The following is a 14,582-nucleotide window of genomic DNA, read 5'->3' on the forward strand; positions in this document are numbered from 1 at the left end:
CATTTTATTAAACAAAAATGTCATTTTATACACCAAAAATACATATCATTTTATCTGCTGCGAGTATTATTTTATCAGCTGCGAGTGTCATTTTATATCAAATGGCTTCAATCTGCCTTCTCATTGACTCTACCACAATTTCTTGAATCATGACGACCCATCTCATGACATTTACCACACCGTCATAGAGGATTATTAGCTTTCTTTATTGCACTCTCCCTCCTTGATACCCTGTCACTAGCTGATCCTTTGGTACTAACAACGTCTGGAGGATGTACATCAATTACATCATGTACTGTCATTCCATAAAATTCCTCAACCATCTTTTTCTTTTCAATGACTGAAGGTGTTGCACAATTTCCAAATATATGCTCTTCCAAATCATCAAGACCAGCACATAACAAAGACAGATGATCCATACTTCCTTCAGACTTTTGGACTAATCGATAAAAGTTGGAGAACAACTTTTTCTTAACTTCTTGCTTTTTATCCAAATCTGCAAGGTAAAAGCTAACATTATTACAATAAATACTATCATTTCTCTGACTGAAAAATAGAGTTTTTACAAATAAGGTTAAAAATGGAGCACACGTTCAAATGGTTGTATCTCCTCAGATGGTAGACCATGGGTTGCCTTTAGTAAAGAGCTCTTCAACCACCTTCAACCAAAATATTTCTCAGGAATGAGATTAGCAGACTTATTCTTCAACAAACAAAATATATGACAACATAACAAACCAATTCTGGAAAACTTCTTACAACTACAGTCGAATGTGTCTTGCTTACAATCATACTTAACATCCCATGTTCTACCATATTGGTCCTTGACCTTATGCATCTTGATGTTATCCTCAACAGTTATAGAAACAATCTCACATACCATACTTATTTCATGTTGTACATGTTTGAAAATAGAATCAGTGTAGATTGTAGATGCATGCTTCTCAATAGGCAATTGGGTTGACAAATCAGGAATAGTTGAGTAATCCAAGTAGTTCAATCGTGAATTGAAATTCCTTTGATCTCCCACAGCACAGTTAAAGAAATTGATGAACTGTACAAGATTTTCACGAGGCTTTGTGTAGCACCCCGAAATTTTGCGACTTCTATTTCTATTAATGTGGATGTTGAATAAGAATTTCTTTTGTGGAAATTGAGTCTCTATGTGTTTGAGTTAATTATGTGAAATTAGTTGTTGTAGGTTATGTGAGTTAATGTGATTAAGCTTCCAATGTGTGAACTAAATTAAGTGGGATCATGCATAATCATTCTAGCTATTTTATTTGAAATTTTCGGCCCTCCTATTTATTGGAAATAATACTTTCTTTCTTGGATTTAATTAATTGCTTTGGGATATTTATCCAAATTAAATCCAAACCAAGTTATGCCATCCCTTGAGATTTTCGAAATCTCCTAGTAATTAGGATAAGGAATTATTTTGTGGATTTAATTAGTATCTTGTTTGTCTCCTTCCTTGATTTAAAATCCAATTAAATCTTACCATATCTTACCAAATTTAAATCCTATTCCTATTTGATTTGAGGATTTAAGTATTTTTTTCCCTTGATCTCTCCCATTCCACACGCCTGCTTTCATTTTTTTTAATTGTGGGATTTTATTTTATTCCCCCATAATTTAAGTATTTTATTTTATTGTGGGATTTATCCTAGACTATAAATTAAAAGAACTCTAACCCTAGCCCTCATATTTTTCGCCTCCCTCTCTTCTCTCCTCCCACACATTTTTTTTCCTCTCTTCCTCTCCTTCTCCACCAATTCTTCACCAATCTTTGTTCTTGCATCAATTTGGAGTTGGAAATTCAAGATTCATCGAAGAATCGCATCAATTATCTTTCCTACCAATTGTTTTTGAACAAGAAAGGTATATTTGAATTTTCTTTCTCATCCTTTCCATTGAACCCATGTTTCTTGTTCCCCTCATGCATATAGTGAGTGTAGAAATCATAGATCTAAAAATTAATCGGTTGGGATTGATGTTTTGCATGAGAAAGTATGTGGATATGCGTTTATGTATGTGTATGTGTGAGGTTGTGGATGATTCGTTGGTGAATGATATGTGAATATATGAGAACTTGGTTGTGAGATCTTTTTGAAGCATGATTATGTGTTGGAAGCATGAATATATGTGTTTGGATGAATGATAGATAAACCTTAATTCGAATTTGTGAAGCATGAAAATTGTGGTGTTCGGACAGTAGATTCCGACGTGTATTTGACTGACCAAACGGTCTTATTTTGGCACGAATTTTTAACTGAGTATAATTTGAGATGTCTTCGGTGTTGTGTATATATTTCAGCCTCTTTTGACGAAAGATGAATTTTAAATGAATTTATAAAATTAACTGCGCAGTTCTGTCAGAATTTGTATTCTCGTCCAGTAAGTTTCATTTTTGAATTGACCGACCTAAAGATGTGATTTTGATGTGAAATTTTAACTGGATGATCTTGATGTGTCTACTGTGTTGTGATAAAATTTCAGCCCCAACGGAGATCGGATGGATTTTTAATGATTTTTACAAAACGACTGTGGAGTTCTGCCAGATTTCTGTCATGTTAAAATAATACTTGTTGTCAAGTTTTGAGTGAATAAATGATACATGTGTGTATAAGAAACGTATCCTATGATGTGGCTATGTGTTACACGTTGATGTATGCTTAAGTGTTCGTTTCGTTTTTGTTGATGAACGTTTGGGGATGGGCAATCTAAGAAAATGATGAAAGGAACGATAGGGCATGCATGAGTAATGTGTTGATAGAAAACTGATTGTGTTGAATTATGTGGTTATGATGTTAATAAGGGTTGTTGTGCGTACGTGAGCACAAGGAACGAAGGTTGCTTTTGAGTTGTGTATTGTGTTGTCTAAGCAATCGAGGTGGGCTTTCTTTACTAAACTCTTTTACGTTTCAAAATTATGATATTGGAGATATAAGGGTGGTTTAAAGTGTTATGTCATGCCAAGATTGTTTTGATGTTGAGATTGTTGCTTGATGCCTAGTTCGTTTGAGCTTGCTCCATTAGGTTATAGGGCTATGTGTGAAACGAATTCGGGTCTGAGTAGGGCCGTAAACCCTATCAGGCTATGTACACAGGTGGGATCGGGAGCCGTCCTTGCTAGTCGGCCGGTCTCGTGGGCGAATAGTGTGGCCACACTTTCGTCGCACTATGGTAAGAGGATGTGAATGATTGATTGTTGAGAAAGTGGGGAGATTGTTTTGCCTGACCAGGCTATGAAAATGTTTTTGTGTTCTCGATTATTTTCTCAAGTTAAAACTCGAGTTCACTATGGTGTGGATGACATAACTTTTATCAAATATTCTGGCGTGTGTTCACTGGGTATATCAAATACTCAGCCCTGCATATGTTTTCTTTATGTGCAGGTTGAGCGGGGTGTTGCGATGGATGTTGAGTCGGCTTAGGAAATTTGGATGCGTTGTGTATTCATACATAGGCGTCAGCCTATGACGCTCTTTGATAACTTATTTCCGCTGCTACTTTTGAAAACTGATGTCACAAGAGTGTACTTTACTTCGTATGACTTTATTGTGTCAAATACATTGAGACTTTATTCCGCTGCTTACTTTTGATAAACTAAAATATTTTTGTAGACTAAAGTATTTTCCCTTTTGGAAGTTAATCAAATTTTTGCATTAAGTGTCAACTTTTATTGTGTCCCTCATTTCTTCTCCGCTCCTTAGTCCCTCCCCTCGTCACGTTTTCCCCTTCTTCACTATCCTTAGTAATGGCTGTCGTGACACTTTGTGTAGTTTTTAAAAAAGCTATTCTCTGATTCAGACATCAATGTAGTCCTAAGAAGCGACCCCATGGGAAAATCTCGAAAATAACCAGGAACCCAGAATTCTCTATCTTCAAACATGGATCCAAACCAGTGCATGTCTTCTAATCCATACCGTTCCATTATATCATTCCATATTATATCAAACTCATCAGGCTCTAACAAATCAGACCAAACACATGCATTCAACTCTTTTTTGAAATCTTCATTACCAAGCAAGTATTTGGGCAACTTATCTGACACCTTAACCATAATATGCCACATGCACCATCGGTGCCTTGTTTGTAAAAGTACTTGTTGAACAGCAAGTTTAATCCCTCAATCTTGATCAGTGATAATCAATTTGGGTGTTACCCCCATACATCGAACAAAACAGCCAAACAACCAAGAATATGAGTCTCTACCTTCACTTGATAACAAGTCAGCTCCAAATGTAACTGCTCTGGAATGGTTATCTTTTACAGTGAATGGAGCAAAAATCATGCAATACCTTCAGAACATAACATAAAAATGAATTATATTTTCATACATACGGAAAAGTATCACTTTATCAGCTATGAATATCATTTTATCAGCCAAAAGTATCATTTTATCCACTGAAATATAATTTAATTAGCAAAAAGTATCATTTTATGTCTTTTAGCAACAAAAGTAATATACCTGTAAGTGTTGTATGTTGAGTCAAATGAAATTACATCTCCAAACATATGATAATTTCGTCTTGAAATAGCATCAGCCCAGAAGAGTTTAGTTAACTTTCCATGAGATCCTATCTCAATTTCATAATAGAAGGCATCAGATGATTCCTTTTGAGAATGCATATAATCAAAAATCATTTGAGCATCTGAACCATCAATATTGGACATAACATCGTGATAACCATTTCTAATATCAATAATATCACATCCAACATTTTCAGGTCCACCCATTATCTCCTTCAAAAGTTTGAATGTGAGAGTGGGACCAATATTACACCTGCCACAATTCTCCATAAACCTCCGATGGATAGGATCCAGACTGCGATTGGTCGTCATAAAATGTCTATGCTCATCCGCAACCATTAAGTGATTATGATTCGACCACACCCCTTGAGTTACAGCATGCTTGTTTTATATTTTGATTAGTTGTTGTTTTACTTGGATGTAGATGAAGTGAACATTATTCTTAATTTATGTTTGTACATGAGAACTTCTATTTCCACTTAAATGTACGTCTTACTCTATTTATATACGGTGGGAAAAGTCATCATAAATTTCTAAAATTCTCTATAACTAAGATCGTAGTCCACAACTTCTAGATTTAATTAAATAATGACTAGATAGTTTCTAAACGAATGGGTCCTTAGAATAATAGTGGCTAGATAGTTTCTAAATAGGTCTTTAGAATTTTCTACTTAGTAGCTAATCTATTATTTATTTCTAAAATGTCATGAAAAACTCATGTGTGGGCACAAACTCATTGCTGGACAATTAAAAAAATGAAAATTTATATTATCATTTAAATTTTGAAAAATATGTGTTATTCATCAGAATTTATCTAACTTCATAAATTTGGTAGCAATTATCCCTATCACGAATATTATGGGATTAACAAAATCCTTTTCCAATTTTATTGTGTACTAGGAGTAATAATAAGTATAATAATTTAATTAATGATAACAAATTCTTATAATTCAATTTTTTTTAACTATAATTAAAATTTAATTCTTTTTATTGTACTATTGTTTTAAAATTAAATGTATAATACGGATTAAATATCCCGACAAATTTTATTTAATAACTTGATTAAGTGTTTATTTGGGTGAACATCAAAATGATTGTGAAGATGCTTAAGAGTGTTCTCAGTTTAGCCCTTTGTGTGAGCTGAACAACCTTTTTACTATTTCGGTTAGTGGTAGGAGTTTCGGTTCTCTTTTATTATAAATAGTGAGCAGGCTATGCTTTTCTATTCAATCTCTTTTAAATTTCTTAAAATTTGTGATGACAAACTCAATCGGAATCCCTAATCGCTTACTGAATGATTATAACAAAAGCCTGAAAGTGATACCAACTGAGTTTGAGAAGTCATAAAATCAAATACAAACACACAATGATTAACCTAAGAATCCAGAAAAAACAGAAATTGAAGAAGATTAGAAAACATAATCGATCGAATCAATATTCCTATGGAGTAATGTAAACCGTGAAATGTGTAACGGTTTCAATCCCATCAGTTGTGTGCTGATCAACATGCGGCATCGTTTCAATGGTCGCATACCCTTTTGCATTCTCGTATTTGCCTGCCCCACCAACTACGGCGATGTGCGACAGGGGCGTCGCCGTCCGGTGAACTCCGAAGAAGCTGATGTTGTCGTCGATTTCGTGCTCGTGACCATGGAACTCGGCCGTGAGCGCCACCGTGTGGCTGCTGCCGTCGGAGGAGCTCGTGATGTATATCCCCTGCACCCGCCCGAGCACCCCGGACCCGAGCTCGTGCCCCTCGGTGATCTCGTTGTCGACGACCGTCACGGACCCGAACGTCAGCTGGTTGAGGGTCAGCCCCTGCGGCAGCTGCCCCGCCGTCACGAAGGCTTGCTGGCTGCTGCCGCCGGTGGCGACGGCATTGTTGCCGTTGCTCTGGACGAGGGTGCTCGAGGGGGCGCCGTTGAGGCCGACCAGGAACGGGTAGTTGTTGTTGTTGATCACTCCGTTGATGGTGTTCAGCGGGACCCCCCCGTTGATCGGGAAGATGGGGTTGCTCGGCTTCGAGAACGGGAGGTTGTTGGCGTCCGAGTTGGCCACAATGCCGGCCACGGCCCTCCCGGACGGGTGGGACCCGCCTAGGATGTCGTGCATGAAAAATGAGAATGTGCCTGTAGGGGCCACAGTTGTGGCCCCTGCGGCAACATTGGGATTAGTGCCAGCTGCTCCACCTAGTGGGGCGGTTGGGGTGGCCTCGGGGATGTCGGATGGGGCGGGGGCGACGGGTTCTTCTTCTATCGGGGCAGCCTCGGGTGGTACTTCATTGGTGGCGGCGGCGGCCGGGATTTGGCCGCTCGGGAGGGCGGTTGTGGCCGGAGCCACCGTCTCTGGCGGCGGTATTGGGTCAGATGGGACGGGGAATGGTGGGGTTACTTGGTCAAGAATTCTTGATGAGGTAGCCAGGGTGGCAAGTAGGAGCAAGCAAAGGAAGGATGTGAGAGTAAAATGGTTAGCCATTTGGAAGAAAATTAAGAACTATTGGTGAGATGTTTTGTGTTTGATGTGAATATGAGATTGATTTGTTGGTATTTATAGTTGAGATTATAGTGGGAAATGAGAGAGTGGAGCAGATGAGATGGAGTTGGTCACTTTGATTGAAAACTCTTTGTTGGAAAGGTATGGTTTAGTTGAAGAGACTCATTTTTATATCCAACTCTGATCAGTTTTTACCACTGAAACAAATCATTTAATTATTTGCCATTGATCCAAGAAAAAATGTTGAAATAATTGTTCTTGTTCCATCTATCTTGACAGTGAGGAAAGTGAAGTTATTAGCATACTCATGTACATATCTGCAACTCCACACACAACACAATGAAAACTTGAGGCCACAGAGGGATGGATGGCTCCATCTGCAACTGGTGCACGAAAAGGCCAAGCACGTCCGAAAATCCTCTTTCTCACAGCATGAGGCCTCTTAGTCACCCCAAGCTCTCCGTTTACATGATACGAGAATCCAACACCAACAGGTGACTCCAAATAGATAACACTTGCACCTTTAGCCCACACAACCGTTAGTCCTCCCGATTTTGATGATTCTATTAGTCAAAAGTATAGCAGAAGTTAATGTGATTAACCAATATTCAATCATCGTTCGTTCTAGCAATCTATAGGGTGTGAAGTTTAGAAACGGTTGTACCATGTTCGTAGACAAAGCCATCAAAGCTCGACCTCGACCAACCTGGTCGTCCATTTAGCCACAGAACAGGATCACGCGCATGACTTCTCTCCGACACTACAAAGGTAGTAGAAGAGGTTCTTCGCCCTCTAGTGTCACATACCTTCACATAATAAAGTTATATGTCAAATTAAATGAGTGAAATCTAGTAAGGGAAGATATACCAAAACAACAATACCCCGAGTAATGTTTTGAAGGGAAGGTTCCTTTGAATCCGGGAAGACTCCTTACAAGAGAAAGTTGCGGTGCAACTGCAGAAAAAATGCACACTAACGTACTCACCGGAAAAAGGACTAATTGATGCCGGGCCATGGTGGCTTTGTCGTCTCACCGTGTGTGTGAGAGATAGAGAGAGAAGACTAAGAGCATCCACAGTGGTCATGGTCACCCTAGTGTCTCCCCTAGTGGGCAGACTAGCGGTTGCCACCTCAACATTTCTTAGTCCGCCTTCTTTCTGCAATAGTTTCGCTCTAGTATTCGCCCTATCAATAAAACTCAATTTGCATTTCATTTTTAATATTATTGTTTTTTATTTTTTATTTTTAATTACTAAAATACCAAAATAAATTATATTAAACACCACAAATTTTATAAAACAACAACATTACTTCATTAAAAAAAAACTACATCATACTTAGCTAAAAAAAATTACTAAACTAAATTACTAAGTTACTTTAAAAAACCTTGATTAATTTTTTTTTTTTTTAAAACTTGATTAAAAAAAACTAAATTAATAAAAACCTAACTAGTCATCTAAATCTAACTTCTGGCTCAAATTCTTGATCATCTTCTCAATCCTCCGTCATTTCGTTTTTCCGGATCGGTTTCCTGATGAAGGCTGTTTTGTGCGTCAAGTATAAACCTATACTCGCACACCTTCCGAAAACCACCGAACTCCTGGAGCGCTGAGGCCACGAGCTGAGTAGACGGAGGAGGCAAGCCTGCGGGGGAGCCGATATAGACGCGTTGTTGCCAATGGGACACCTAAAAGTAGACGTAGGCTTGCCGGAACTCCCTTCCGGCTCAGCGTTGAGATCCACAGGTGATGGACCGTTGATTGTGTAACCGCCAGTGGCGGTGTTCTTCGTCCGCTTCGCAGCTGAGGATGCGGCGGGTATCCCTCCGCCGAACTTCGACTTGTCCTTCATGATCATCCAAATGTTGTAAACTTGAACTACCCATACTTCGACTGGTACTCAGCCATCGACTTTTGGATCACATGCTCTCACCGCTGCCCCTTGCATCCCTGAACTTCGTGTAGATATCCCTGAAGTTGTTGATGTGGAGCTTGAGTTTATCTCAACACTTGCGGAGCTGCTCCTTGCTCCGCTTGTATGCCCAACTCGGCTTTACCGAGTTGTATCTGGCCTCAATACGATCCCACATTCTTGCCGAAGTCTGGTTGTTGGAGTTTATCGAATCCTCCGATATATCGACCCAACACCGAGCCACCTTCATATACTCCTCCATGGTGTAGTCAGTACGCACCACGGAGTATTCGTCGTTGGGATCGTTGGATGGGAGTGGGACTGACGCCTTTTCCTTCCGCATCATCTTCTTCCTCCTCAGCGCCTCAGGAGCAGGAGGTTGCCCACAACTCGGCTCCAAGCCCTCAACCTGGTAGGCGTCGGTGTTGAAGAACGGATCGAACTCGGAGTCGGAAAAGAAAGTGGACCCTACAGATCCAAGAGTCTCTACCCGGTAGTCTTCGTGGTCGGGCCAACGGGTGCCGCCTCCGCCGCCGCCACCAAACATCGGCATATCATCTTCGACACTATGCGGGTTTGGGAATTGGCTCGGATCCATACTTGAAAGTGTGAAAGTGAGAAAAGAGAAGAGAAAGAGAGTAGAGTCGGGAGTATTGTGTGAAAGTGTGTGAAAAAGTGAATGAGGAGGGAGTATTTATAATGTTTTAAAGAATTAAAAAAAATTAAAATGCAAAACGCATCGACATCGTCCTCATCCGCGATCATCCGTCGCCTTGCAGTGGGCGGACAAGGGATCGGGCGACCGACCCAGATGACCAAACTTTCAGTCGTCCCACTTGTCCGTCCGATCGAAAACCGTCGATCGGGCGGACGAGTGAGCAACCATTGTGGATGCTCTAAGATGGTGTATTGTGAAAAGTATGAAAATGGGGAAAACATAAAGATGATATCAGTCACTAACTAGAGCCCACTAGTTTATATCATTGATACTACTGCCTTTCATCTGAAAAAGACCCCTCTATAAGATTTGATTTGTAATGAATGTTTCACTCATTTGCATATCCGTGAAAAGAATATTCAAGAAGAAGGAATCGACGTGCCACCTGCTGCTACTGCTGAGGGAAGTTCGTTTTCATCTGTTGCAAAGGAGATCACATGAATGCATCAAGACAGAGTTCAGTTCAACAAGCTTCTTTCTCTCTCTCTCTCCAACTTTTAAAGTCAATATATATAATTTGAAAGTACGAAGTTTTTTAACCACGAAAAAATGACATGATTGAACTAGCTCTAAATTTCATACTTTTCAGGGGACAGAGCATGTAATAAGACACGGGATTACAATAACCAAATTAGTTTCTTGAAATATATAAAGAGACCAAGTGGGGTATAATGTGGCCACAAATAGTGATGAACTACCAAATTCATTTAAACCACATAGCATCTTATCAAAACACACCTAGATTTTGTGGGAGAAACAAAACTAAAGGGGACAACAACATCTACCACCACACCCCATCATCAATAATCCAAATTCTTGCAGTATGGGGAGAATTCGTCTTCGACACATCGATAAATCATGAGTACTTGTGTCACGACCTTCCCTCCCAATCCCGCCTCCTCCTCCTCCTCCTCCACTTCCGTCATCTCCAAGTATCGTCTGAACAAGCCTCAAGCTGCTTCATTTCGACGTCTTCACCACATCGATGTATCCCTCCGAGGTCTAGTACTTACGTTTATGTAGAAGCTTTTTCGTTAATTACCATGATCAGTGTAAGAAATTTTGAACTTATGTGGCAGTTGCACATGAGAGGACAGAAGCATCTCCTGATGTTAGATCAGAGGCTGACAAGATTGTAGATGGCATGGACTTTGGTGAGCTCTGCGATGAGTTCGAGTGCATAAGCAGCCCTTTAGTTGAATCCACAGCCAGACAGCTCGTACGCGACATTCTTGAGCTTCGAGAAGGCAATCGCGCACTTGGAAGCTATGCCGTTTCTGTCAAATTCAAGGTAATTTCTATAAATGAGTCGTTACGTTGGGTGATAAGATTGATTTACGAATGTTGAGACGGTCGCAGGACCCGGTTAGGAGCTTCAGTGGCAGAGACAAGTACAAGAGACAAATGTGGGCAACTGAAGCACTACAGAATCCCACTGTGGTAAGAATTCAGACAAGTTCAAGAATTCCTAATTTTGTTAGAACTGATTAGTTTAAAATGGCATGTTTCTGCAGAGTGTGCAGCAGATGGTGATGTTATCAACAAGTCTGCTGAACATCAAGTGGACTCTGAGAGGGAAGCCCAAGTCTCCGATTTTCGCCTTCGGAGGAGACTTGATCCTCAAAGTGGACTCCAAGTTCACCATGAACCAGATCAGCGGGCAAGTAATCGAGCACGAAGAGACGTGGGACCCATCCCAGTCGCCCCCCCCTCACCCAGGCCTATTTCTGGGCCTCGCGGCAGCTCTTTGCCACAGTTGAAGCCGGAAAAGATGTTTCTGACTCCATTAGGGACGTGTCTAAGCAGTTCGCGAAGGAGAACAAGAACATCGAAATGTATCCAGACCCTACTGGTGATCCAACCAAGGTACAATACAATGTTATATACATGAATTTCATTGATTTGTTTCAAGTAATCTCATTTCTCACAAAAGATATCTACTCTCATTTGATCCAGTTTTTCCAACGTGACGACAGCTTCCAGAGAGATGTAATCCAAGTTGCTCTGTTTCTGGCTGTTCTCTACTTAGTTGTACAGTTCTTAAAGACAACATTGTTGTCACGCCCGCATTTCCTAAGGATAGGAAGTACGGTGGACCGCGACTAGGGGAGGAATAAAGAAGCGGGGAAGAAAGGGGAGAACAGGAATATTTGACCCAAAAGCATTTATTAAAAAGAAGTTCACTTCAAACATTGTACTAAGAAGACATTTCTAAAGTTAATGTAAACAGAGTTAAATAAAAACAATGTATCGGATTACAAAGCAGCGGAAAAGACCAAAAGACAGATGATGCCGGGTATGACGACACGACACCATCCAAAAGACCAAGTAAAAACACTCATTTGGCTTTCACTGCTCAACATCCGTCATCCCCATCGCCGCTCAACCTGCACATTAAGAAAACAACATGCAGGGCTGAGTACTTATTGCACTCAGTGGACACACGCCAAAATCATAGTTTGTCATGCCACATCAGTGTAACCTTGGGGTTTTAAGTGCAAGAAAGTAACCCAAGTACACAAAATATATTTCATAAATTCGACTGCGCAGTCATTTTCAGATATTGCCACCCTTATTCCCACTATCATACACTATCTGATCCAACCATGACAAGGGGCGTGGCCACACCCCAGGTCAACTAGACCGGCCAACTTGCTCTCAGATGGCTCCCGGTCTCGTGTACACTAGCCTGAGGGTTCGCAGCCCAACAGACCCGAATTCGATTAAACATATGTGGTAAACCACTTCAGATAGGTTTCAAAACAAAACAATTGGCAAGACAAACAGTTCACCTCCATAAACATTTCCGGAACAAAGTCCGTATTTAAGATAACCCACATAAAAGTAGGGTAGAAAAGCCCACCTCGATTGCTTAGCTTTTAAAACAGTTCCCTTCAACCACACTTTCCTCGAAAAAGATCACCCTTTTGAAAGATAAATAAATCATGATTAGAGTCAGGGTAGACGATGTTTAAACGACAATGCATGATTCCTACGTAGACGACTTCAACATCTAGCACGTTACACGAACACACACTTAACAACATCTCATAAGCCAAACACACAAAGACACGCCCGAAAACACACCCCGCACGCACCCGACACGCATACGACGTACTCAAAACGCGCACACGACACACACACAACACTCAAACTCCTGGCATACCCTTACTGTGCAACGGCTCACTTGGCTCGGAAAAGGTTCGGAAAAAGCTCGGAAAAAGGATCGGCGTCTCGGCCTGGCTCGGTGTCTCGGCCGCCTGGCTCGGCACCTCGGCCGACCGTCTCGGCCGCCTGGCTCGGCACCTCGGCCGACCGTCTCGGCCGCCTGGCTCGGCACCTCGGCCGACCGTCTCGGCCGCCTGGCTCGGCACCTCGGCCGCCTGGCTCGGCACCTCGGCCGACCGTCTCGGCCGCCTGGCTCGGCACCTCGGCCGCCTGTCTCGGCACAGCTCGGCACCTGTCTCGGCACAGCTCGGCACCTGTCTCGGCACAGCTCGGCACTTGTCTCGGCACAGCTCGGCACCTGTCTCGGCACAGCTCGGCACATGTCTCGGCACAGCTCGGCACTTGTCTCGGCACAGCTCGGCACCTGTCTCGGCACAGCTCGGCACATGTCTCGGCACAGCTCGGCACCTGTCTCGGCACAGCTCGGCACCTGTCTCGGCACAGCTCGGCACCTCGGCCGACCATCTCGGCCGTCCGGCTCGGCACCTCGACCGACCGTCTCGGCCGCCTGCTCGGCACCTCGGCCGACCACCTCGGCCGTCTGCTCGGCACCTAGTTTACACCCCTTTTCCTCTGACCCCCGATTCTCAAACCCTATACGACAAACACACCACGCATTCTACATCCCAAAACACACCCAAACACCTGGGATCATCCCTTCCAGACTCTCCACAAATCTGCCCTAGGCTGAACCCAACAACTCTCGGCCAACACACACGAAAACTCTCGAACCAAACACTGATTCCTCCGAGCCATCTCTTGGCCAAACACACCCACATACATCACAAAAGCACAACACTCAGAAACCCAACCATTGCACATGAAAACATCACCCAGAACACACCACACGCAGAACTGCGCAGTTTACTTGCAAAAATCATAGTAAAATCATACGACATCCAATGAAGCTGAAATTTACACACCACACCGAAGACACATCCAAGTTTATACGGTTAAAATTTCGTACCAAAAGGAGATCGTTTGCTCAGTCAAAACGGGGTCGGAACCCACTGTCAGTTACTAACAAAACATGCTCGACAACAACACATAATCACAAAACCTATTCAGCATCTAAACCTTCCCAAAACGTCCTACATGCATGTTTTTCGAATTAAACGAGAGTTGAGGCCTTGTATTACCTTTCCCGGATAGTTCAACGTAGTGTAAAAGCTTTACTTCCTCTTACGACTCCGATTCACGACGAAGGAGGGTATCACCTTGAGGAATCCAAGAAGATGATGAGAGGGAGTGAATGGAAGAAGGTAAAAACCGAGAGGGAGAAGGGAGGAAGCTTACCGGTGTTGAGATTGTGAGGGAGAAGAGAGAACCGATGATTGATTGTGATTGGGAAGGGAAAGATATCGGTTTTGTGGGAGTGGGGGGGGGGTTGAGAAGATCGTGGGGTGAGGGAGAGAACCGAGAGAGAGAGGGAGAGAGAGAGAGAGAGATATTTAATTTATTAATTAGGATATTAATTTGCTTTTCAAAAACCATAAACTAAAAATTCACACCCATAAATAATGTAAAACAAAAAAACATACCACACCATATCTTAAACAAGATATTCACAAAAAGCAAACACCCTTTAATTAAAAAAAACGGACATTACATTCCTCCCACCTTAAAAAAAAATTTCGTCCCGAAATTTCCCTAGATTACTCAAACAGCTCCGGAAACTTCTCTCTCATCTTATCTT

The 14,582-nt window shown here is 41.8% G+C and overlaps 1 protein-coding gene and 1 pseudogene across 1 annotated transcript; one reads left to right on the top strand and one right to left on the bottom strand.

The window, feature by feature from the left end:
• Positions 1-5,814: 5,814 nt before the first annotated feature.
• LOC121779365 (dirigent protein 24-like) lies at positions 5,815-7,032 on the bottom strand. Its single transcript, XM_042176695.1, has one exon. The coding sequence runs from the start codon at positions 7,009-7,011 to the stop codon at positions 5,977-5,979; it is 1,035 nt and encodes a 344-aa protein (XP_042032629.1). The 5' UTR covers positions 7,012-7,032; the 3' UTR covers positions 5,815-5,976.
• A 3,336-nt stretch (positions 7,033-10,368) lies between these two features.
• On the top strand, positions 10,369-11,828 carry LOC121778650 (annotated as a pseudogene).
• Positions 11,829-14,582: the final 2,754 nt, after the last annotated feature.

The sequence above is a fragment of the Salvia splendens genome, chromosome 19 (genome assembly GCF_004379255.2).
Source record: "Salvia splendens isolate huo1 chromosome 19, SspV2, whole genome shotgun sequence".
Lineage (NCBI taxonomy): Eukaryota > Viridiplantae > Streptophyta > Magnoliopsida > Lamiales > Lamiaceae > Salvia > Salvia splendens.